Source organism: Bombus affinis, unplaced genomic scaffold, assembly GCF_024516045.1.
Source record: "Bombus affinis isolate iyBomAffi1 unplaced genomic scaffold, iyBomAffi1.2 ctg00000059.1, whole genome shotgun sequence".
In the NCBI taxonomy this organism is placed as follows: Eukaryota; Metazoa; Arthropoda; class Insecta; order Hymenoptera; family Apidae; genus Bombus; species Bombus affinis.
This window is the reverse complement of record NW_026108820.1, coordinates 1-25,171: the sequence shown is the minus strand read 5'-3', so window position 1 is coordinate 25,171 and position 25,171 is coordinate 1. Positions and strand designations below refer to the sequence as shown.

At 35.6% G+C, this 25,171-nt stretch overlaps 1 protein-coding gene and 2 long non-coding RNA genes across 10 annotated transcripts; 2 read left to right on the top strand and 1 right to left on the bottom strand.

The window, feature by feature from the left end:
- Positions 1–2,486: 2,486 nt before the first annotated feature.
- On the bottom strand, positions 2,487–6,756 carry LOC126926804 (uncharacterized). The gene is made up of 3 exons (XM_050743175.1): positions 6,556–6,756; positions 4,263–4,429; positions 2,487–3,357 (listed from the first exon to the last, which is right to left on the bottom strand). Exons 1-3 carry the CDS (start codon positions 6,614–6,616, stop codon positions 3,088–3,090), a joined length of 498 nt encoding a protein of 165 aa, XP_050599132.1. The 5' UTR covers positions 6,617–6,756; the 3' UTR covers positions 2,487–3,087.
- A 14,303-nt stretch (positions 6,757–21,059) lies between these two features.
- On the top strand, positions 21,060–24,712 carry LOC126926838 (uncharacterized). 8 transcript variants are annotated; one of them, XR_007714919.1, is made up of 5 exons: positions 21,060–21,250; positions 23,622–23,671; positions 24,001–24,132; positions 24,215–24,428; positions 24,507–24,712. It is a non-coding gene; the product is annotated as an uncharacterized LOC126926838 (long non-coding RNA). The 8 variants fall into 8 exon arrangements; XR_007714923.1 differs by having other exon boundaries at positions 21,064–21,250; positions 24,106–24,132; positions 24,507–24,706; XR_007714921.1 differs by lacking the exon at positions 21,060–21,250 and adding an exon at positions 23,398–23,490.
- Positions 21,583–22,680, top strand: LOC126926866 (uncharacterized). The gene is made up of 3 exons (XR_007714967.1): positions 21,583–22,126; positions 22,203–22,490; positions 22,658–22,680. It is a non-coding gene; the product is annotated as an uncharacterized LOC126926866 (long non-coding RNA).
- Positions 24,713–25,171: the final 459 nt, after the last annotated feature.

Sequence of the window (25,171 nt, the reverse complement as noted above, 5' to 3'; positions counted from 1 at the left end):
GCGTACACTTCTTCTTCGCATATCGTCACGACGACGAAGGAACTCGCGTCTCCTTCCAAGCTGCCTTGTCGAAGATCGCAGTTCGCCTTGGCGTTACGTCGCTCGGACTTGGTTTTACCCTGACGCACCCAATTCACGGTGAAATTCGACGACAGTATCAATCGATCGTTGGCCATGGTCCTTAAGGTCCAGTTGCTGATCTCGAGGAACACCGGCTCTTAGTGGAGATACTCGCGCCAAGTTTCTCGGTCTTCGTGGGTCGATCTTCTGTTCCGCGCGCTCTCATTCGGGATCACTCGAGGGTAAACGATCTCGTACTCCTGCAAGCTTTGCAGAAAGTCGCTCATTCGCGACTTAGTAGCGATCGTGCCGAGCAGCCACGTGGCGAGGAGAAAACTGGGAAGTTTCGATCGCGTCATGTCTCGCGCGCTTTGATCGAAATTTCAATAGGATTTTCTGGCTACCCAGAACTCGCCAGGCATGCTCGTTCACTCGCAGACGTAGTTATCGCGATGAAAGCAGCTAATTCGCAGACCCGATATTCTCATTTCATTTCGCCGGTTCGTAACGCTTTCGAAACGCCGTGTCATATAGACGCGGATGCGACGATACTCTCGCGTTCTAACATTTTCAATGTCTCGCGCTTTATCACGTAGCTCGCGCGGAAGTAATACGAAGGTGAATCGTTGGTTTTAATACACAGGGTGTTGTTTAATCGATCGTATAATGGAGAAAGGAACGATTCTACGGTACACCAGAGATGAAATGAAATCATAGAATGCAGTGGTTTTGTAGGTAGTGCTTTATCGAAAAGATTAACCGTGAATATTTGCTCGACCTATTTATACCAAATTGATACAGAATCTTAAAATACAGACGAATCTTTCTCAATTTCCTTCGATCATCGTCTCTAGGCGTTCGAAACTGCCTCGTTGAATTCGAACGTTCGTCGATTTCCTTCGACGTCTTTCAATTTCTTCTTTTTTCAATCGCCGTTCGCCTTCTCAAAGCTGTCTTCGAACAGAATTCTTAGAACGACTTCCAATTCCTTTCGATTCGTCCAATCGTTTAGCTTTACGAAACTGTTTCGCTAAACTCCTTTTTCCACTGTACTTGCGTATCGTAACCAACTCGTGGGCGGTAACTCGCGTCGATTAACGATTCACCACCAGTAAAGTAACCGGGAATGCAGCAAACTAGTAGTCGGTAGAACGAAGCGGAACGTAAGTGGAGCGAGCGATAAGAGCGATCGCGACAATCGCACGCCTCGCCGTGCGATTCCCACACGAACGAATCATCAAATTCGAGCCAAAGATTCTCACCAACTCGAAGATTCGCGCCAGTATTTTCCACGCGCGCGTCACAGAAATTCGAACGACTTTCGCGAAAAGGACGGAAGGATAAGACGATCGATCGGATCTCGGGTCGATCGCGATACCCCCGGACAGAAGGTTTCGACGAAAAAGTGGAGTAGACGCGACGAAGGAGCGTCGTGCAGCAACTGGTGGCCAATTTATTCACCACGTGCCGTATGAATTTAATTTTCTTTCGCGCAAGAACGATCCACCATCGGAGAAAGTAGAATATAATTAATTTCGATCTCGTGTCGATCGCGACGTTCCGGATGGAACGTTTCGCCGAAGAGGTGGAATAAACGCGACGAAGGAGCGTCGTGCAGCAACCGGTGGCCATTTTTTCCACCACGTGGCACCACGTGGAAATTTAAACGTTTTCCATGAAAATGATGCACCATCGGTAAAAGTAAAATACGATAATTAATCGGTCGTCGAGTCGAACGTGATATTCCGGATAAAATTTTTCGATGAAAAAAGTGGAGTAAACGCGACGAACGAGCTTCGTGCTACGACTGGCAGCCACATGGAGGGATGAACGCGGCTGGAAACGCACGCGAGTGCAGCGGCGAATTGTGCGTAAGAGTAAGCGCGAACGCGAGACTGGAAAAAGCACCAGCGCTTACCGCCCACTGAAGTTCTAATAATGGCAGCTTTATGTGCAATCACCGAGAAACGAGGATGCTGGCGAACGCATTGTTCGACCCCGACCGAGACGATTTAACAAGGGCCGAGGATTTCATCTTGAACGTTGCTCTTGTCACGACCGGCATACTTCAAATCCGATGGACCGATGATGGAGATAGAGATGTGGCGGCCTTGGCGACAATGTTGTGTACAATTTTCTAATGTTATGTGTCCACGAGAAAATTCCCATTCTATTGGGTTTTCTCAAAAGTTTCTTTCGTTTTATAAGGAAGTGACAGATGCACATCATTTTTTGTGTTACATTATGATCCATTTTGTTCTATTAGTAGAAAACGGATCATACAAAATTCAATAAAATAATATAAAAGAAAAAATGTTGTGCATCTATTATTTTCTTATAAAACAGACAGAGACTTTTGGAACAACCTAATATGTTTCTCATTGACATCCTTGGGAATTAAGGAGAGGATAATGGAAAAATGGAAATCGATAAAAAGTATTTATTATTATATCGAGAGTTTTAATGAGTTTTTTTTTTTTTAGAAAAGTTTGTTACTTTATACAATTTATTGGTAGTGTATTGCTATATCAATTTTTCTAAAATTTACAATTTAAATTACATTGGTTCGTTGAACGATCGAGTAATAACTTAGCAGTGTTTTAAATCTCATTCTCGTAGATTTGATTGTATTTGTAATTATTATAATTATGAGCATCGTATTCTTAAGAACATCCCCTTTTTATATTATCAATTGTTCTTTGATTTATCGACATCATTAGAACGAGAACATCATTATTATTTTCTTATTTCTGAGCTTCGTATTATCGATATCGTCGTAATTTTATTGATTTATTAATCAATATTCATCGTAATATTATTATGAAACACATAAGGAATGAAACTCCATGTACACATTTATAAAATGAAAACAGCATTTTCATTGGTAATGCGATAAATCTTATGTATCGTGTTGTTGTGTAATATTACAGTGTATGTTACAATGTACGTATAAACGCGTTAATAGAACCAATTATTCTCATCGGCGACTAAAATGATTCACGATCGTGTGTTACTTCGTCTGCAATGTCAGGACGGATACATGATAATTGTTAATGTAATTTGTAATACTAAAGCTAGAAACAGATCGATCCCTCTTATCGTCAGATCGTTCGCAGCACCGGTACCGATATTGCAAAACGATTTCTCGCAGCAAGTGGTGCAAGCGGAGAGTTTTGTTCGTTCACCGACCACTATACATCCGGAGTCGCATTTGTTAGTACACTTTCTCTCCACCGACCAAGTTTGTGGACTAGACGTTGAATCTTCGGTGCTGGTAGTGTAAGAAAATCGCTTTACCTGAAGAGAAAGAAGCAAACGTGAAAGGAATATTTGCAGATTTTAAACTTTCACGATGTTCGTTATATGACATGTCCTAGCGGATCGCAAGAGACACTCGTACGCTAAAATATAGTATTTCTTTTAATTTTGTCCGAGTACGAGCTCATTTTGGGCGGCATTAAACCACGAACTTGATAGTATCGAGCGAAAAGAGAAAAAAGAAGACTGAAAAGAAAAGATGAGAAAGAATTCTACATGTACGTAGAATGATTCTTGATACTAAAATTAAATTAATATTTGCAACAATTCCTTGTTTCACTCTGTATGACATTTCACATTGGAACGAACACGAGTGAGTGTGAACGTAACATATTTTTAGTCAAGGGAATATCAATTTTCCAGAATATCTCGCATCATTTCCAGAGAATACGGCTCGTTCATGGTTAATTCGGTCGGTTAATATCGATTACGGATTTCGTAAAATTTTTGCCGTGTATGTGCAAACTGTACAATTATATCATATCCAATATCATTGTTGATTACCAATAAATAAGAAGAACAAATAAAAAATTGCATTTGCATATTCCCTCAAATGTGTACACCATGTACATATGTTCCTATAAAGCGGATTCAATTTCAATAAAGTACGTAATTATTATGAAACTGAATTGATCGACTATATTGAACATTTCCAAACACTAAAATCGCGTTATGAACGAAATGAAACTGTGGCTCTATCTTGAACAGCCTTCTCTCGCTCTCGTGTTGACGATAACTAATATCGCTTTTAGCTAGCTGTTTGCTATATTCTATTTGCTTTAAAAGCACGCGATCAAAGCAAAATATCAAACATCTGCTGAAACACGTGCGTGACCTGTGTATAATCAACAAGCGTTTGAATCGCTGTTATCATTTGTCATTACCATACAGGTCCTTTTATCACCAGTGCACTTGTGCCCGAAAGTGGTGAAGTTTCCGGTCAGATTGGCGCATCTCTCTCCATCTTCCATTGTATCACACTGATGACACCATAAATCGTTTGCTCGTTCCGACGCTGCGTGAGTTCGATGTTCCGTAGTTAACAGTTGGCCTGATCATCGGACACAATCAACCGACAAATACGTATTAATTAATAGAAATCGTGATTTATCCTAGATTTCTAAAGATTATTAAAATCGACGTAGGAATCGGACGTAAGACGTTGGGCAAATCGTTGTCTACTTTTTAATGCTTCGCATCTTTCTCTCTTTTATTTCTTAGAAATTACTTCCTTCTACTTCTTCCTTTCTTTCATTTTTCAAACAAATGTGTCGTGCTTTCATTAACGTCAGATTTTTGTACATTTTTGTAAAAATAAATAGATATTAGTCTTGACTTTTACAGACACATCGGCGATATGCGTAAGATGAAATTTCGTCGCGTTCGTTGACAAGATTGCTAGGAAGATTGCGGAAAGGGATATCATCGAGGAAATCGTCTAATAAGGTGAAACATCGGTTTAGGTTTCTTATTTACAACGGAATTCTTCGGATGTTTAGCTTTTCCGTCGAATAGCGTCTCTAACGATATTTCGCCAAATTTTCCTGCTGTTCTTGCGATACGTCCGACGGTAAGACTTGGCAAGCAAAATATCGTAAACGTATCCGGAAATTACGAAAAATTTATTTCGATTTATTTCAATTAAACGTATTCCGAGAGCAGCAAACGTATTCCTTATCCATTGGCAGGTAATCAACGAAATCATACACGGGTACTTAAAAATACCTACAGTTATGAAAGATATTTCCAAGTTCGGAAAAACGCTTCCACGCAAGTTTGACCAATCGTACCAATCCTCTAGAGTTTCAGCTTCTTAACAGATTGGATCATCTCCGAAGACTAAACAGACGGTATACGACTACGTTTGCATCTATACGACAATTGGATCTACGCAAGACTGCAGATTCGATATCCACGAAATATTCTATGTATATTTCATGAAGTTAAAAATTATACTGTTTTATTTCACATCTGGTTCCAATAGAATAAGATGGATTAAACGTAATTCAATAAAATAATTTAAAACAAAAAATGTTGTGCGTCTATTATTTCCTTATAAGATAAAAGACACTTTTGGGACGATCTTATGTTAAAAATTCTCTGTGAAAGTTGATTGTAATATTCTTCTTATCTAAAGAAAAAGAGAAAATAGAAATAGATGTATTCAGTATGAATTATTTATTTTATACATAGGAAACATAGGCAAGACGGTAAATGAAAAAGGTAGCCTCGAAATGAGAATTCATCGCGAAGCTTATCACGGAAGAAAAGTCAATTAAATGCACCGTGGACGATGATCGTTGTTTACACGATTCGTAACACAAATGGCTAACACCTACGAGTGAAGGCTTCAACAGGTGCACTTTCCTCTATATGCAGTTTATATGTAGAGGAAGATCTTCGCTATAAATAGACGAAACATCGTTCCTTCAGACATCTAGTGAAAACTCCTTCAACGAAACACGCTCCTAAAACGCAACTTGCTCGTAAAACAAATAGGGCCATGTAATTGAAAGGAACCTGGAGAAAGAAAGAGAAAAATGGGAAGAAACAGAAACTTCCATTTTCCATTACAGAAACGCTCTTTGTTAAAAGAAAAATTCCTCAAATTAAAAATTCTCATAGACGAAATACCGCCATTGTCTATCCTGGCAAATTATCTTCCGTCCTAACCAGTTACCTATTCTTGACGAGTATACTCGTCACGCGTAAAAAGCAGTTTTTGCTGTTTAAACTGCAATTTCAGCGAAAACTAAAATATATTCGTAAATTTGAAGACGTTTCGACCATTTGGAAGCCAGGACCAGGTAAAACGAACAAATGAAGAGATATAAATAATTATTATGAAAAAACTATAATACAGCGTGAACAAAGTAGTTGTTTTGTCCTTTCTAACGCATTTTAGTCGCATTAGTCGCAACGGCTAACTGGTCAATACATTGTCGAGTCGATCAACTTTGGTATTCCGATCGTATCGACGTGAAAATCGGCGTGACGAATAAGGCGCAAGAATCGTTTTCTTCTCTCGCAAATACCGAAGATGGACAACGCGTATCGGCGAATTTTTAATTTCAGAAAAATGTAATTTGATTCGTGGCGAAACGTGTGAGAAACGCGTCGAATTAAAGAGGCGAAGGTTTAAGCAGCCCGATAAAGCGAGTGAAATGCGAGGCTTACCATTGATGCTTACGACCATGGAGATAGACGCGACGATCAGGAAGTACGTGACAGGGTACATGTATCGGCCATGTTGATAACGTCTAGCGCGTCACATTCGAAAATAAATTCGGCTGTTTAAATTGCGATCGGCTGATGTCATTGGCGCATTGATCGCATGCTGGTGTATGGCAGCGAGCGCGTTGCGACGCAAAACGAGCGGATTTGGGTACAATAGGCAGCCATATTGAGAATAGCCGGAGTCTGCGCTGGATGGGTACAGCTGCTCCAGAAACCTTGAAGCCCAAGGAAAATCAATATCCATGGCAGCCGGAAGGTCCTGTTCGTTCAGCGGGAACGTTTGACGTCAAAGTTTCTGCGCATTCGCATCACACCCAGAAAAAAGAAAATTCACTGTCACTGAATCAATGATTTGTCGACACCGCAACTAAAATTCAACTTACAATGCCTCGAAAGCTAAAATAGTCCGACACTCGTCGTAAAAACATCTTTCGTTTCGTACGTTCATTCGAACGAAATAACTCGTCTGCAACTGTGGACCGAACCATTTGAATTTTGCTCGACGAGTTAGAGGAAATCTTCGAAATGTGTTATTTAAATCTTCGTTACAGGTCCAGCTAGAAAAGTTGTAAAAAGCTACCTTTACTTTCTTCTTCGCTATTCCGACTAATTGTACTTCTTTCAACATTTCTTTACACGTCACCTATTGTTAATCTTCCCAATTCTTCTAACTCGTAAAAAAAAAAAAGAAAAAAGGAAAGAAACAAATTGTTTGACTCAATTTTTGAAAAGTTATTCTGTTTTAAAGAACGCACCAACGCCTCCTATAGCCCGTTACACGAGACTTTTCGGGATTTTGTTCGTTTTGTAACGAAACACGACTATCCCGATCACATTGGTAGAACTTGAAATCATCCTGAAAGTGCAAATGTAAAAGGCAGAAAATAGTTGTGGCGAATATTTGGGGGGAAAAATAGTACATAGTATAGATAGGTATTTTGAGCGTACAATAAATATCAAAAATTATTCCATTGAATATCGAGACGTATCGGTACAACAGATAATTGACTGTTTAATTAATTTCGTCAAATTAATTTCCTCCACGAGATACACCATAAAGAGCTATCTTCAACATGTTATAGACGCTAAATACTGTCCCATTGAACATTGAGATGCATCGATGTGATGGATAATTGACTGTTTAATCACTTTTGGAATCTCTGCGAAATATACACTCGCACTAAATATCTTGTTACTTAAAATACAATATAATATGTAATATGCGATATGTAATATAATATGTAACATACACGTACACACGCGATATATTTATAAAGAAGCACGTATCAGAGTTGGAATAATTTCGTGAGCAACAGTAGACGGTAAATGTAATTTGCAAACGACCTCTTTATCAAATATCGATAAACGCGATCGATATGGAAGGGATCAGTGCTTATGCTGGCCAAATATTCCGTCATCATTCAAACATCCATCGAAACTAATCCCAGTACATACCATTCGAATAATCGAGTAACTTCGTTATCACGTATGATACAGTGCAATTACTTGATTGCAATGATATCTCAACGATTATTAACAGATACCAAGATGTCTCGACAGTTGCAAAAATCTTTTATAAATAAATTACACGTGGCTCGCGAAGCTGTTTCAACGTTGCTGGAAACTTTTTGCGTATATGATATACGAAGCATTTCGAAATGATCATTGCAGCACTGTAGCGAGACACGCCTAACTTGATCGTATCGGTGAAATTTCAAACGGATTTGGAAGTGTGCATAGAAGTTATATTTATCAGGGACACGTACTTTCCAAAAATCATCAAACTATTCGAACAGTCAAGTATTATTTAGTATGTTAATAAGTAATACTCTTAAAGAGTTAGAAAGAATAAATTTTCGGAAAATGGAACAATTTGACTTTCAAATGGCTCGTACGTGATGTAATCATCTGTTTGATGAACTTTTAATTGCTATCGTAGATAGGATCGTAAAATACTACGAATGTTACAGACATTGTCGTGATTTTCCTATAAAGTAACACACGACGCGTAGTCCGTTTGATGTTCGATTTGCTTGGCTCTTGTAATCCAATTTCAATAAAATTGTACAAAATGCACGTGATACGAAAGAAAATATAAAATATACAAAAGACTCTTTACTTCTCTTTTTTTTTTCTTTTCAATCATATCCTCAAAAATATGAATTTGCATCAAAATCTACAGTCTAATTAGAATATTAGAAAGAATATTCAGACAGACGATGTATATAAAGGAGATACAAATTACGACGATGAGAGAACTCGCAAGATATTTGTATCTGTGAAATTGCAACTGTAATAAATATCTATAAATATCTACGCCGATTAAATTTTTGATACACTTCGGATTCTCATCGGAAAACCAGTAATAACATATTTCTATTTCGTAATATATTTCTGATATACAGAGGATGCTCTCAAAAATATATACACCCACTTTAATTAAATGGTATCGTGAAATTGCTGCATCGTATTATTACAATTTTTATACAAATCTTCCTTTCCTTCAATTTTGTGTACATTTCGGATGTATTCCTTTCTTTTAATCCTATTAATGGATCGATAGATTTAATTTTATAAAATTGATTTTTTGAATATTTATACATTCCATATCTTTTTAAGCACCACGTCACATGATTCTTTCGGTAGAAATAACTGCGTAAAATTACATTTTCTCTGTACCTGGGAGCTTTTGCGCGGTGAATTTTATACGATCGAAGCCCCTTTTTCGAGTGGCGTGGGTGCTTCGGCATGGGAAAGTGCCTGTCCATTATCGTTTTAGCTGGCTGTTTCCATTTGTATAAAATCGTCGTTATTATCGTCTTTATCACAACGAAACCATCCCATTACATCAGTGTATTTAAGGTTTCCCCACAGTTACCCCATCATTCGAGCAATCCACGTGCTTTACATAATTCTCAATATCACGTTTCCATTTTCTAACATCTGTGACTGTAGCTTTTCCAACGTCACGTACTCTTGATGAATTCTATCGCCGATTCTTACACCACCTCCCACGTTTTTAATTAAATTGTATTTTCTTTCTGTACGACTGGAACGTTGTTAGTTTCATACCAAATTCTTATTTATCGGAATTCTATTCTATTCTATTCGAACAGAGAAAAGAATGTGTAGATTTTTTAAAAAGAAACTGTTTTTTCGAGCTATCGCGGGGAGACGCGGTCGTTAGAATACGCGTCAACGGGAGTCGTAAATTCCCGTTACGATTAGAATGATCGACACCACGAATAGTTCGATCCCCGTATTTCGATTAAGATAATAGGGGTGATTCAGGTATGATAACACTGTGGCTCACAGAGTTAAAATATATATTTCCAACACTTAGTATACACGATTGAATAGATATAAACACTTAATAACTTATCACGCTGCAATAATATAGATATGAAAGTAACACGGTATGAGACTTAATGTTAGAAGTTAGATCTTTGACTGTGGTAGGAAATTCTGAGAGATATAGAAACGGTGAGAGTTATAGGGAATGCAGGAACTCTAGTCACCGTGAGAGACGATGGAAAACTCTGAAGCTTATTCTAATGTGAATACGGAGGAAAGCTTGGTATGGGTGTGCCCTTTGAACGAAGAACGCGGATTCGTTGCTTACATTTTTAGTTAGTAAAGTGAGGGCAACAATCCGCGATGTCGATTGGTTGGGACCAATGTTAGGAAGGAAGAGAGGAGGAAGAAACCTCCTACCAACTTGGGTCCTAGGCGACATTGTTTACAGGGAAACTCAGATTTTTCGTTAGGTATATCTCCGCTTTCTTCGTAATTCTTAAGAGCACATAATAAACCCAAGGACCTTTCTAAAAACCGGCCGAAAACTCTTCTGGAATTAGAAAGTCTTTTCTGGCAAACAGATGTGCTTAGACCATGTGTGCGAACAATGCAGCTAGAATTGCAACTTTATAGTGGGTCCTTGGGCCTCTGGAGTGTTAGAAGGACGGCAGATAGACCGTTGGTTGGCAAGCCGCGCGGGATGGCGTGCAGATGTGTTGCGCGACAGAACAGAAACTTATCCGTCACTGAGAAATGTTAGGTTCGACTGATAAAACGTACAGACACCAGAGTATTCGTGGGAGCAGTCGAACATCAACGATTCTACGATCTCGGCATATTCCACCTCAAACACGATTCCGTAAAATTCAAACTAATCGTCCAGCGAGCTGTTCCATGTTTTCCAAACTGAACAGATCGTGAGCATCGGCCAGCGATATGGGAAATGAAGATAATTTCCAATTGTTCGTAACATCTGACGATCATTCGACTTAAAACATAGTCCTCGCGGTCGCGGCAAACAAGTTACGCAGGCAATTTGTCAGCTGTCGAACGAGAGAGCTGGCTGGTTGTACCGCGTTGAAGCAGAGCGATTCGAAGAACGGCAGAGACGCGAAAGGGAAGCGTTCACCGAGAATACGTCCGTTTCTTTCTCGTTAGACGGTGGAAATGAATTGGCGATTTCACCATGAATACTACAAAGGAAGTTAACGCTGTAACTGGCGCGAGTTTCGCGTGAAACGTAGCCTTTGACGAGGTGAAAGCCGGTTTGTTTGCGCGTCTCGCCGAACAAATCCGATAACTAAAATTGTCTGACGAAATTGTTTTACACGAGCCGTGTTCTCGGTAACGCTAGCGGCTATTTAATCAAAATTGTCGGCCGCGTTTCTCGTTGGCCGTTCGATCGACCAACGTGTAATTAAAATGATAATCTTAATAGATCCTCATGGACATAGATAGCGAGGCTGGCAGTTGGCGAAGCGAGCTAAGCAAATAGCGAATTATATCGCGTGTTATAACTGGATCGTGGAAGTTTGCGCATATTTTTACACTGATAAATTAACCCTGCTGCTGATCCTCTAATATTTCTCGTTCGATCTCATCTATTACAAATAACAGATACGTAAGACAACATAGGAAAATATATAAGTAAATAGTATCGCGAATAATTACGAATAATTGCATTCATTTTCGTTAAAGGTAAATTATATTGTATTTACGTGCCAAGGATAGAACTGAAATTGCCGCTGATATTGATTTATTCTTGTTAAATTTCAATGTCAGAATAAAAAAGTTTAGCAGTTAGCGGTTGCGACCTCTTTGAAAAGCGTGTACCTAAAAGTGTGTCGCGAACAGTAAGCGATGGCGAGTATACTCGTCGAACACGGAGTACGGGTGGCTGTTATAATATAGAATTCAGTTGTTACGAAACGACTGTTTTATTTTTCAATTTAGTACTGACGGGGCTCGTCGTAACGTAAAATACTGCCATCTCTTCGTGACGAGTATACTCGTGGAAAACAGCCAATTGGTTAAACCAGGACCAGATCACGATACCGTTTAAAGATGAAATTTGTAGAATGGTTAGAGTTAGAGAATATCGGAACTTTGTATTATTATAACGTTTACCATCGCTGCGCTCTCGATATTAACCCTTAACTGCTGCTCTGGGACTCCCAGACGATATAAACATCCGCGTAACTTCGCTCTCGAGCAACGCGTGATGTCAAGTAATTTTCAATTAAGTCGCCCCTTATGACTATAACTTATAACTTCTGATCTTTGTTCCGTATAGGAGTAATTGAGAACGTACAACTTTCCTTTCGCTTTGTTTCGTCTTGTCCATTATGGATGAAAATGCGATTATAGTTACGAAACGAATCATTCTTCGTTGATCGCGATACAATGGAAATGTTTACAGCGAACGTTCCCGAGTGCTTCGAATAAAGAAAGAACGATGCAATACGATACTCTTTGACTTATAAATAACTTTCCTTTGAGACCAATCGGTGGATCAATTTTCTGGCTCCGCAGACGCAATGTTACACGTAATCCTAGGAATCGTGAAGTTTTCAGTCTTTTCTAATATTATTTTTCAACTTGAAATTCAATCTATTGGACGTAGGAATATTTTTACTGTAAACTATTAGAAAAATGTCCATCGTATAATCGACGAGCATCGCGAGAGTAATATCCAGGCTTTAAATTCTAAAGGCTCGTTACCGTAAAACTGTAGTAGGCAACGTCGTTGCTCTAAACACGTACGTAATTTTGTTCACATTGTATAACCGATAACTATTTTCTTTTTATTATTTCTTTTTATTCGAATGTCCTTCAGCTTTCGCTTTACCACCGTACATCATCCCTACGTCATGCACCGATACTATTTTTCTTTTACACTGTGACACTTACTTGTCTGCTTGACCATGCGATCCTGATCATCATGCAAATGGTCTAAGACTGTTGTCGTAATACTCTACGGAATAACTAAAATTGTTGTATCGTTCTAACACGTTATAGACTTTATTAAAGAGGAACGTTTACTCGATAGAAGACTCAGATTCATGAAATAAGACACCGGTTTTCCCTGACGCCACTTTACGATATAAATAATTAAACTTTTTCTCCCTCGTATATGGAAAGCTTAAAATACTTTTCCTGTATTATCTATGCCAAATCTCCTGTCAATTTCGTTACTAAAATAAATGTTACAGTTATCAGCAATAATCGCCTGCACTCGACTATACGTTTCTTTAATTAAAAATTTATCAAAGCGAAGTCTTCGATTCTTTAAATTCTGCAAAATTTGATGAAACGCGCAATGACTCGAAACTTCCGACGAGTAATGTACGCGAAAGACTCTGTATACTCGTTAGGTCGTTCCTCAAACGAGAAACAGATCGAACTGTTCGCGTTCGAGTCAAACGTAAAGGGAAAAGATTAAATTTCCTAACTTTTCGTCGATAGGATCTTCATCGACGTTTATGACAGTTGACTTCTCTTAATTAGCGAAGCTTCAAGCTTTCGATATTTCCAAGTTTCAATAATTCTCATTCTCCGTTCGCCTTTCAATGACCGTTATTAGCGTGAGCGTGTGTCAATAATCAAAGCGAACGATGCTCTTTTGAACCTTCCTTTCCTCTTCCATTCGTCTTCCTTTTCAGAACGGAATAATGGCTAGATCTACTTTACTCGTTGCGCTGATTTAACGAGTGCGTGTTTATTCTCTCTTTATTCTTCGTCTGCTTCTGCCCTCGCGTCTGTTGAACATCGATTCGATTGCTGAACTCGACTGTGTGATTCTCCTATCAGGAACGACATTTGCGTCGGAATATACATGTTACGGTCGTTCTTTAAAATTCTTCTAAATTAAAAGTTCCTTAAAACTCTCCTAGCTGCAAAGTTCTTCTCCTGAAAGAGTCGCGGTAAACGTGGATATCCGACGTTACGCGTTCGTTAACGAGCATCTCTTATGTCGAATATTACAAAGCAACGATTTACCCAAAATATAGAAATATCTTCCGAAATAGCGGACTCATCGTTAGATTATTAGATCGCGGATGTTCGTGCATTTGTGGGAATTTTAAAAATGCAAAAGTCCATGAAACGTTTAGGAAACGTAGAGGATGAAATAAATCTCTATCCGTTTCGGTTTATTCAGTCGTATTCGTGAAAGTAGCAAACTGCACGAACATACGTATATTATTATTATTATATCTTGTTTTTGCGAAAAGCATTTCTCTTGCAAGCATTTGCCTTTTATATTTCTTACTTTTGGCGTTCCGCATACTTATAGGAAATTGCAGCTTAATCGTTGCAATAAAACTTATCGCTTTCTATTTTCCGTTTCTGCACATCTTCGCAAATTTATCGTATTAGCGACGTGAAGTATAACGGACGATTGATCGTAAATTGAAATCACAAATTCCCCATCGACCATTTCACAACAGACTGCCGCAGTTGCATGTTTTATAGGGGTGAATAGCCGCAGAGAAATCGATTCCAGTTCTACAAGGGACAAGTGTTATTGCTTTCATTTGAGCGCTCTGCCTAAGTATATTGTTCGTGGATTTACTGCAACAATGTTTGGGATTCTGAATTACAACCTCCCAAGAGAAAACTTCGAAATGCTCTAAATATCTTATCGGCTACTTTCACGTAATGATATATTTGTTTTTTGACAAATAAATAAAGAAAAGAAAAGAAGAGTAAAATACACATCGAGAGTATTTTACCTGGAATACGTATTCAAGGATTATTTGCAGATTTTTCAGACCAAAGATACTTTTGTAAAGTGTATAATCATTTATCTGGAAAGTATTAAAAGTACTTCGTTTCTAGTAGGATTATATAATATCAATATCGTATTTAGGAAGTTGTGAAATTGCGAACTTATTAATAGGAAACACCATATAGATACAGAGAATGAAATTACTGATCGATACGGAGGATATTAATTCATTTAATATCTTGGCGATAGCAGATGATCGCTTTGCAATTAATCAGTACTCTGCAATTTATAATTGGATATAATGCAGTTAATTATTTAAATCAATTGTTACGTGTATAAAGATTGATAGCAGGTATTTATAACTTTTCTGCGATTTTCACATTAAGCATGATGAAGCAGTTGAATGATTAATTGATTCTCTTTAACATAGCCATGAGGGAGACGAATTTTTTTAAAAAGAAATATTCTCTTACCAACTACCGTCGGTAAAATACCGAGCGTAGGATTAAACTGTTAGTTGTGAAAACTATTAATATTAAATTAACGTTCGTTGGGACGATATTCGTTGGAATTATATTTTCAAAGTCTCATCTTTATGTATACTACCTGAAGTATAATATTTCTGCAAATAGTGAAATATAAAATAGTGAAATGACGATGTTACAGTAAAAATTGTTTTATCGTACAAAATTGAATATCTTTGTGTATTTGCTACGATATAATTATTAAAAAGAAGAAGAAACTTTCGATCATGAGAAAGATGGAATATAATGAAATATATTCAGACATTGAATAAAAATTTTTATTTTCATTTCGGAAGATGGAACGAACACGAAATATGCAGCAAATTTTGCGAATGTTTCAAAATGAAGGAACTGCGCAAATATAAATATTTGCAAGTTAATTGCACTTAATATGGAACACCTGACTTTAAAAGCTTCCCAAAAACAGAAACATGCTTTTCTTTTCAATTGCCTTCGAGAAATTAATAAGTCCTTTCTGTGTCGCTTTATAAATTCTTTTAACATCGATATTACGTTTTTTCCTAATATTAAATTCTAACAATTTCTTACAATTTTTCAGCTGAAAGTTGTATTAAAATAATTTTGGCAACTGCTGAAAATTGTTGAAATTGTTGCACCAAGAGCGTAATTTCTGGGAAAAAAGGGTCGATGAGAACTCAAATCCTTCCGGGACTGTTTTACTGGCTCTATTAAACAAACATGTTTAATGATAAATCATGCAAAAAGTAATATTTTTTACGTTCATTATTTAACACGACTCTCAGAAAAATTTTATAGGCTGTCAAACGTAACAATCAACTGCATTCGATCAACATGCTTTCATTTTTAAGGAAATATTTCATTTATTATTTGCGTTATTACTTTAATAAACGTTTGCTATACCGTTAACGTTCATATCTATAAACCAACGTTTACTTACAGCTTTACCCTTACATAACGTCAATCTTCGAAAGAATTACGGATTTTTATTATACAATATATTAATCTTAGTTATTATAACGTTAAGTTATTAGCAAAATTACAAGATTGAAGTTACCAGAAGAAAAAAAGCGAGGTGTTCGTTTCCTCTTTTACAAATATAGAAGAGGAAGGTTGCTTAAGAATGATTAAAGCGTAAAATGAAATTCTAATTAAATAAACGCCGTATTACCATTTTTCTACTATAGTTTCGAGTAAATTCCGCGCACTAATCGTATTTCTCTACGGCACAATAATAACATTCTGTTAATCAGTCTTTGAAATGTCACCGCAAATGTTCCATGTGCAACGTGACGTGTATTCCGCGATAATTTTCTTAAACTATATGAAGTTAACGTTTATAACATTCTATAAAGTAATAAGCAAACAAAATGAATAGCCTTCATCACGCTGTATATCCTGTTTGCATATTTAATATTAATATCAAAGCTTCCATGCAAAAAGATGTTGTATTTTGCAAGCGTATTTTATTACCGAGTGCATAATAATTCATTAACAATCCCCACGATTTATCGTCACAGTACGAAAGTACGTTCAATAATTTACATTCTGTTTTTAAACAGCCTGTTGTAGCTATACTTTGTTTTCACGTATTTCAAGTAAACATATCATCGATAAATACACCAGTACAAACGCTATTATATCGATGCAAACGTTAAAACATTTTCATCATGGTGAAATGTATTTGGTACATCAATTTTAGCGAATTCAATTAATGTATGACTAATGTTAAGCATTTACTTTGATTCGTTGAGTTGTAAGAATGAAATTAATTAAAATTTCCTTCAATCAAGGTAGATGTAATTTTAACAGAAAATTCCATTAAATTTCTATAAGTATTTCTAATGGTTACTCTTATGCCTATAGATAAAAATTAAAAAGCAAACTATCCTATAAAAATTAACAGATAAGATTATTTTTTCCTGTTAATTTCTATGCCATAATTGCCTCTTCGATTCCCTATTTCTCTACGATTTATTCGTCTCGTACACAATTTTAACGTAATATTTGTAACAACAGACAGAGATACTTAGTTAGATTTAACACGATTCTTTTTTTCGCTTTTGTTAAAAAATTATTCGCAGACCGCAGCTCCTCCTTCGATAAATTTTAATTCTCATTACGTGTACGTACATAAAACGTAGCGAGTACGAAACAATCACAGAATAACGTGATCTTCGATGAGATGCGATGTTTTAATAAGTTCTGATAATAGATGCATCATTAAATATGTAATTGGAAATGGTTGTTAATCGCGAGCATTAAATAATAATGTAATTTGAAAATAAATTAAATTCGATATATTTATACCGAATATATTAAAGACGTTTTAACATCGACATATTCAACATTTACTACTATTTTCCAGGCACAATATCTTCTTGTCGTTACGTATTTGAAACCTCCATAATATCTGAATTTATTTTAGCGGACAGAGCAGTATGTAAAAGTTTTATTCATTACATTAATGAATAAAAAAAAAAACAACAACAAATCACGAGTATCTTCGTTAACTTACAAGATACGTATTATTAAATATCCAAAGAACAATTCTAAACAATTTTGCAGAAATAACATTCCAAACAAATATAATACTTATTAATTGATATATTAAATTCGTCGGATGCAATTTTTTAATCGCACATGAAACAAACGTATATTTCTCATTTCGTTGAATTGTTTTCTACATTTAAATTATTCCTGGATAGATAAGAATTATACGAAACTCACGAAATAAGGAAATAAGCAAAATAAAAAGAAAAAAAGAAGAAAAAAGAGAAGAAACTGGTAGATTTCACTTATCGTTAAACTTATATTCTTAAACCAAGTTAAACTTAGTTCGCCATCTTCGTGATATTACGCAATTCAACAAACTGTCAGATGCAAATACAACGTTAACATAGAATTGTAACGATAAAAGTTATATTCGAAGTTATGGTAATCTCTTCTGCTATGACTCATCATTGTGCAACTGTAACTTATAGCATTAACAAATCTGTATTTTCAGCCACGTTTCTAACTATAATCGTACATTCCATGTACATAAGTAATGTCCACATTGAGGAAGTATAACGCTTAGTTAATAAATTCGAAACCACATCGTTCGCGTGTAGTCCACGTGAATTATATTTGAATTGTGTTAAAATGGCAATTTGTAAATTTTATAGGTCATATCGAAGGGATTAAGGATATTGAAGGAGAATACATAAATATTCGAGTCGCGTACATAAGTCTTAATATTACGAGCATAAATCTCCAAAATCTTCCGAATCTCCGTCGTATCTCAGCCACGTGAAATTATTTTTCATAATCTTAGTACGTTATTGATCTACGATATAGTAAAAGTTCTATACAATAAGTAATAAGCTTTATACAATAGCTCGTGGTTGATAACTCCGCGTTAAATACAATTTATGGCAACAAAATTTTATCCTATTCTAACAGTTCGTGGAAATAAAAATCGACGGACTTATGCAACTTCCAGTTGGCGAACAAATTAACGCAAGTTTCCAACGAATGAAACGCGAATAATGGGCCAAGGAATTTCCGACGATATGAAGAATTAGGTAACGTTGTCGGAGAAGAGTGCGCGAATGTAATACAATACCTTGGAAAAGTAAAACGTTTCTTTTAATAATGTAAATGGGCTGAAAAATATTGCGGCAGAAGCGAGCAATTACTGATTCTACGTGAAAAACCGAGTGGAAAATGTGGAATAAAATTTGTAAAAATTTCAGTACACCGGTTAAATCCTCAATTTCGATCCTCGGATGAAAAAAAATTAATTGTAATAAATCATACCAGGTGTTTTTCCTATCTTTCTTATTTTTCACGTAGAATCACACTCTGTGTTTCTATTCGATCTATTGGCCAAAATCTATAAAATTCACGTGGCGATCAACGTATCGATGCATTCTGTCAATTAATAAAAGAAGATATAGCTTAACGTAGAATAATCTTTTTTATTGCGATAGTGATGGAAATTTCATTATCGAGATTAATCGTTACCTTGTTGAAAGTCTGATCGGCGCTATAGCGAAAGAGTAGTTAGGCGAGCGGAATCACGGCGTGGAATGGAAAAGCGTGAGAAAGTAGTCTCATAATGTAATTAATGATCGAGGAATCGAAATTCTGTCGTATTTTACAGCGAGGATAAGAACTACTCAAGCGACAATCGAATGTCACTTAAGCGCTCTGGAGATGGAATCAATTAGTACTTGAGTGGCGTTAATTCTTGCGCGAAGATCAATTCTCGCAAACTATTCGAAAAATAAGGATTAAAAGGTTTTTACATAGGGAAGCGTAGGATTGAAGCTTAGGATTTAATTTTGACGCGAATAAATGAAAGTTTAAGAATCGAGATTTAATTGAAATAAAAGTAGGATCGTTAAATTAAAAAACGTGAATAATTCTCAATTTTTGTCGCATATGAAGTATAGACACAAGTCTTTCAAATAATAAAATATTTAACCAACGTTAAATATTTAACTATAACGTGAAAGTAATATAAATGTAAATGAATATCGAACATTCTGAATTATAACACCAATTAATCGCATGCTAATTAATATTTACGAATCATAAGCGAAACACGATGGAAAATCGAAATTCGATATATATATTTCGAACCGTAAAAATAAGATCAGTAGAATGAACATGAGTTGGTGTACACTAGTTTTTTATTAAATGAAAAATAATTGATACGAATAGTAATAATAATAGAATATTTCTTAATTAACTTTTTCATTAATAGATATTATGTTTACATATATACAAATAAATATAATTTTCTACAAATAATATATATGTTATCAATTTAGGATATGAGTATAAAATTTCTCACCATGTCACAAATTTTCCCGAACGTTATTTTTCGCATTTGAACTTGCAGTTGGATACTACGACTATATTTCTTGTATTTGTTTACAAGTTTAATAAAACTATTTTACGCTATGGCTTCGCTTGTTACTTACGGCTTCTTCAAACCAAGCGATTAAGAGATGGAATAAAGCTGAAATTACGTGATATAATATGCGCGTATACTTCGTGTGCCTGACATTACGAGCATCACACTACTTACAAAGGAGATTTTACCTTGTATAAATCATACTTTTACTTTAGCAGCATGATAAATTTTATCCGATTACTTGAAAGCTGTTTGTATTCCGAGTTATTAAGCATCGTTATAACAACGAATGGTGTTGATAATTCTCTAATTTATTTAAATTTCCAAATTAACATAAAGTGTTACGTAATTATTTTATAAATGTCTTAAAACGTTATGAATATTAGTTTATATGAAATCTTCCCTTAGAGTACGTGGGCGGATGAATATTAAACTTTGATGGAACGCATCTAACGATGAAATATTACATATCTATGAAATTCATCTAAATGATTAAATATCAGATATCTATGGTATTCATCAAACGATTAAATATCAAATAATATAAAAAAAATATAAAATAACAGTTAGCAACATTTCGATATTATGGATTAATTGAATTAACTTTTAAATCGAAACACAAACGTGTTAACTACAACCTGTGGATTAAAGCGATTACAACTTTTTCCTTTTTTTTACTTTTTTTTTTTTTTTTTTTTGATAGGAAAACTTCAACCAATACTTTTGTGTAAGCCTGTGAGGTAAGCCTCGACTTCTAAACTAACTTCGTAAGCTATAGAACTAAAAGAGCATAATCGTAATGTGATACGAATAGTCGGAAGAAATTTAACATTTATTTAAAAACTATATATATTTATTTAAAAACCGCTATATTACAAAGTCTTTAACTATATTTTTATGAATCTGTATAATTTTTTAGAATTTTAAAAGGATACATATATATATGCAAGCTCCCTAGATTTCATGTAGGATAGGGATTCTTTTTGTTTCGCGGGTAGCACGACAGGCTGTGTTTCACGGACAGACCGATCTTCCCTTGTTTTACGGACGACCATTTTAAGAAGCACGTTTTTCCCGAACGGACGGACAGAGAGTTACATTAGAGACAAACAAGGTTACGGAATAGTTATTTAAGATTTTAAAGACTGAAGAAGAAAGATCGGTAGCTCAGGACGTTGAAAATCGATTCTCGATTTTCAGGTAAACATTGTACTAAAGACTTGTTATTTCCCGTTTATATAATTATTGTTATTTATTGTTATAAACGCATATTAATTGTCGTTTATTTTTGTATTTTATTATTTACTTCATAATAAAAACTCGATTTTCAGACTACAGAATCGATCCTGAATTATCACCAAATTACCATCTTACAAATCGATTTTCACTACGCCATGCCGTTAAAAGTGAAGCTACGTATCGCCGTGAACGAGAACGCAATGGGGAGAAAATAGAATCCATAAGAATTCATAAGAAAACCAGAAGATGAAGTATGTGATGTCTTCAGAATATCCCAGATGCCTCCAGAATATCAGAATATCAAGCAAGAGATCATCATCCGCGGTTATTCAGTTTATCGATAGTGAAGAAAGCCGCAAACAACTTAACCAAGGTAAGCCATTACAGAAACATTGCACTCACGATGGATGACGCAACGGCAGCGTCATACATCGGTACAAGTTTAAACTTCGTGTTTCGAGATATTTACTTAGAAGAATCGGAGATCATCCCCACAAGGAAAATAAAGACCGAAATCGAAAAGCCCAATCTTCAAACAGAAACATTATTAGAGATCTTCCAGAAACAAAACATGCATGAGAGAGAAGGCACAGACTTTGTCATAAAACAATTTGATGGAACGCAAAAAGCCACAGATTGGAGTATGAAATATTCATATTTCACATACGCATCCCTTCCATACTCTAATATGAGTATGAAACCGAATACCAAAAATACAAAATCCAAACTGATGAAAAAAGGATCAAGAATTTGAAGAAATATTTGGGAAAAACAGCATCAGAATGGTACCAGACAAATCTGCTGAAGGATGAAGAATACAACTGGGAAAATTGGAAGGTGGCAGTTCAAAAAGCCTCTGGCAATAAAGGTTGGTCTGCAGTACGATACGCTTATAACTTTAAATACATTTCAGGTTCATTCACTGAATATGCCATAAAAAAGGAATGATTAATATTGGAAGTAAGGAGGAAGACTTCTGAAGAGACAGGGATAAATCTAATTGTTATTGGATTACCCATACACATTCAAGATAAAATCGATAAAGAAACAGTACAATCAACAAATGGCTTAATCGGATTCTTGGGGCAATATCAGACGAAGGGAAGAAAAACACAAGGGAGTAACGCAAGATTGGACAGAAAGCCAGAGCCACCGCCCAAGAAACAACCTTGTGTGATTTATGAAGCACTGAATTTCCCAGGTCGATTTCACCCAATAACAACTCACCAAAGAAATACATGCACATACTCATCGATCATTTTTCAAGGGCTGTTTTTATGTCCACATCGAAAACACAACACACAGAAGATATCATAAAACTTATAGACTCGACAGGAGAAACTGATTGCATAAAAATTATCCTTGCAGACCGATACCCAGTAATGACATCCCAAGAAATTCAAGAGTATACGAGGAAAAGGAACATTAAATTAATTTTCACCTCGACAGACTGCCCATCCTCCAATGGACTGAACAAAAGGGTAAATCAAACATTAGTAAACAGGATCAGATGTAATTCAGACGAAAATAAGAGAAACTGGACAAAAATCACAGAAGAAAGCGTAGAAGAAAACAATAACACCAGACACAGTGTAACGGGGTTTGCCCCAAATCATTTACTGAATGGAAAAATGATTGAAATCGTCCCTAAGGAAATAATGGTGAATAAGATAAACCTAAAAAGAGACAGAGAAGAAGCATTCAAAAACTCAACAAGAAATTTCGAAATCAACAAACAAAAATACGATAAAAAAAGAAGAGAACACGAATTTAAAATCGGTGATATGGTCTTCACCCATAACGGAAAAAAAATGAATAGAAATAAGCTGGAAGAAATTAGGAAAGGACCTTTCATAATTCTAAGAAGGATTTCAAACTCCATATATGAAGTGGATAACGGTAATCGGGGATCTGAAGGGAATCTGTTCCACTCCCCATTCGAGGGGCGGTGTAAACTCCCTAGAGTTCATGTAGGATAGGGATTCTTTTTGTTTTACGGGTAGCACGACAGGCTGTGTTTCACGGACAGACCTTCTTTTGTTTTATGGACGATCATTTTAAGAAGCACGTTTTTCCCGAACGGACGGACAGAGAGTTACATTAGAGACAAACAAGGTTACGGAATAGTTATTTAAAACTTTAAAGACTGAAGAAGAAAGATCGGTAGCTCAGGACGTTGAAAATCGATTCTCGATTTTCAGGTAAACATTGTACTAAAGACTTCTTATTTCCCGTTTATATAATTATTGTTATTTATTGTTATAGACGCATATTAATTGTTGTTTATTTTTGTATTTTATTATTTACTCCATAATAAAAACTCGATTTTTAGACTACAGAATAGATCCCTGAATTATCCCCGGATTACTATCTTACATATATGTACATATTTGTATATTTATATATATATATATAAATACATATATATATATATATATATAGAGAGAGAGAGAGAGAATGTTACAAGGAAGTAATCTAAAACTCCGTAAATTTGTAGTACATGTTTAATGAGAGAAGTATTAAATATCTGATAAGCGTAGATCCAAAAATTAATCCTATTTATTTGATATACCGTACTTTTTATTTAACATTTAAATCGAACGTTTAAATCGAACCCTCGATAGAATAGGTAGAATAAACGTGTCCAATAAAATAATCTCCTCCATCATCTGATTTGAATTCAACGAATTTTTTTTTATGAATACACATAGAGAGAAATCTACCTATTGTGGACACACGTACAAATCAATAAATAATGCATGTCGTGCAATATCGGCTAGAGAAGGAATAAATAGAGAATTATGTATTATCCACAGATGGCAGTTATACAGTGACTACGAAAGGTATTTAAATAATATGAATATAAATACATGATACAGGTATTAAACTTGGTATTATTTAGTGGTACTTTCATACGATTATAAGGATTTGATTTGAAATATAAAAGCTGATAGGAAAACGGTTCATTGGAAAATATGGACACGCGCAAATATTTTCTCGTGCCCGCAGTATATTAAAACAGAAAGTCAAATGAAATATTTCTTATCAATGGCGAAGGATATTTTTCTCTTCTTCTTGACCCAGCAATTGGATTTCATCAATATTATATAACGTTGATTAAAATTTCCTTTTCTCTCGAGTGAGTACTATAAGATCACAAAATGACATAGATCTTTTCTTTGCAACTTGCTGAATATAAAACTGCGTCCTTTTACAGGCAACCATGTATATTCCAAGCGTGATGAAGGGATTAGATCATCGTATCGTAAATTATGCTTACTTCCAACCCCAAAGGCAGACTTTCTATGTGCTTGTCTCTTTGCTTCGAGGGCCAGCGAACTCCTCACTCTATATGACAGAAACAGCCTAGAATCCAGGGGGAAATTTGAAAGTCAATCAAGGAAGGAACTGCAAGATGGACAGAGCAAGGTCTCGTAGAAATGTATGTGAGATTCGTTTCTCACAAATTACGAGATACGGAAACGTTTAAAGTCATCTACAGGCGGAAATCTGTTCAAGACAGTCGCGGTAATGTTTCGACGTTATATTTTATACGTTAAGCCAGCTATTATTTAAATATGTTCTTTGAAATTAAGTAAAATCAAAGTAGCTGAAAAAGTACAGCTGATAAAATTACGTTCAAAACGTGAATGAACAATAATTTTTACTTTCGTTACGCTATTGTTATCGATTATCCATTATTTCTTATGGCAAGAAATGGGAACGTGCTTAATTTACGATAAAAACGAGAAACAATACGTAAAATATTTTTCACGATAAATTATTTTCATATTGTTTGAAATAATTTTACGCTTCCGCGATATAAGTGGCGAATGTAATTGAACAAGAATCATTTTTGATAAATGTAACAGATATATACCG

What these genes read in the sequence shown, in the direction of transcription:
- LOC126926804 (XM_050743175.1), bottom strand. Translation starts at nt 6,616, where the DNA reads ATGTACCCTGTCACGTACTTCCTGATCGTCGCGTCTATCTCCATGGTC. An exon ending in CATGGTCGTAAGCATCAATG is followed by an intron (nt 4,430 to 6,555) that starts GTAAGCCTCGCA and finishes TCCGATGATCAG; the next exon opens with GCCAACTGTTAACTACGGAA. An exon ending in GTGATAAAAGGACCTGTATG is followed by an intron (nt 3,358 to 4,262) that starts GTAATGACAAAT and finishes CTTTCTCTTCAG; the next exon opens with GTAAAGCGATTTTCTTACAC.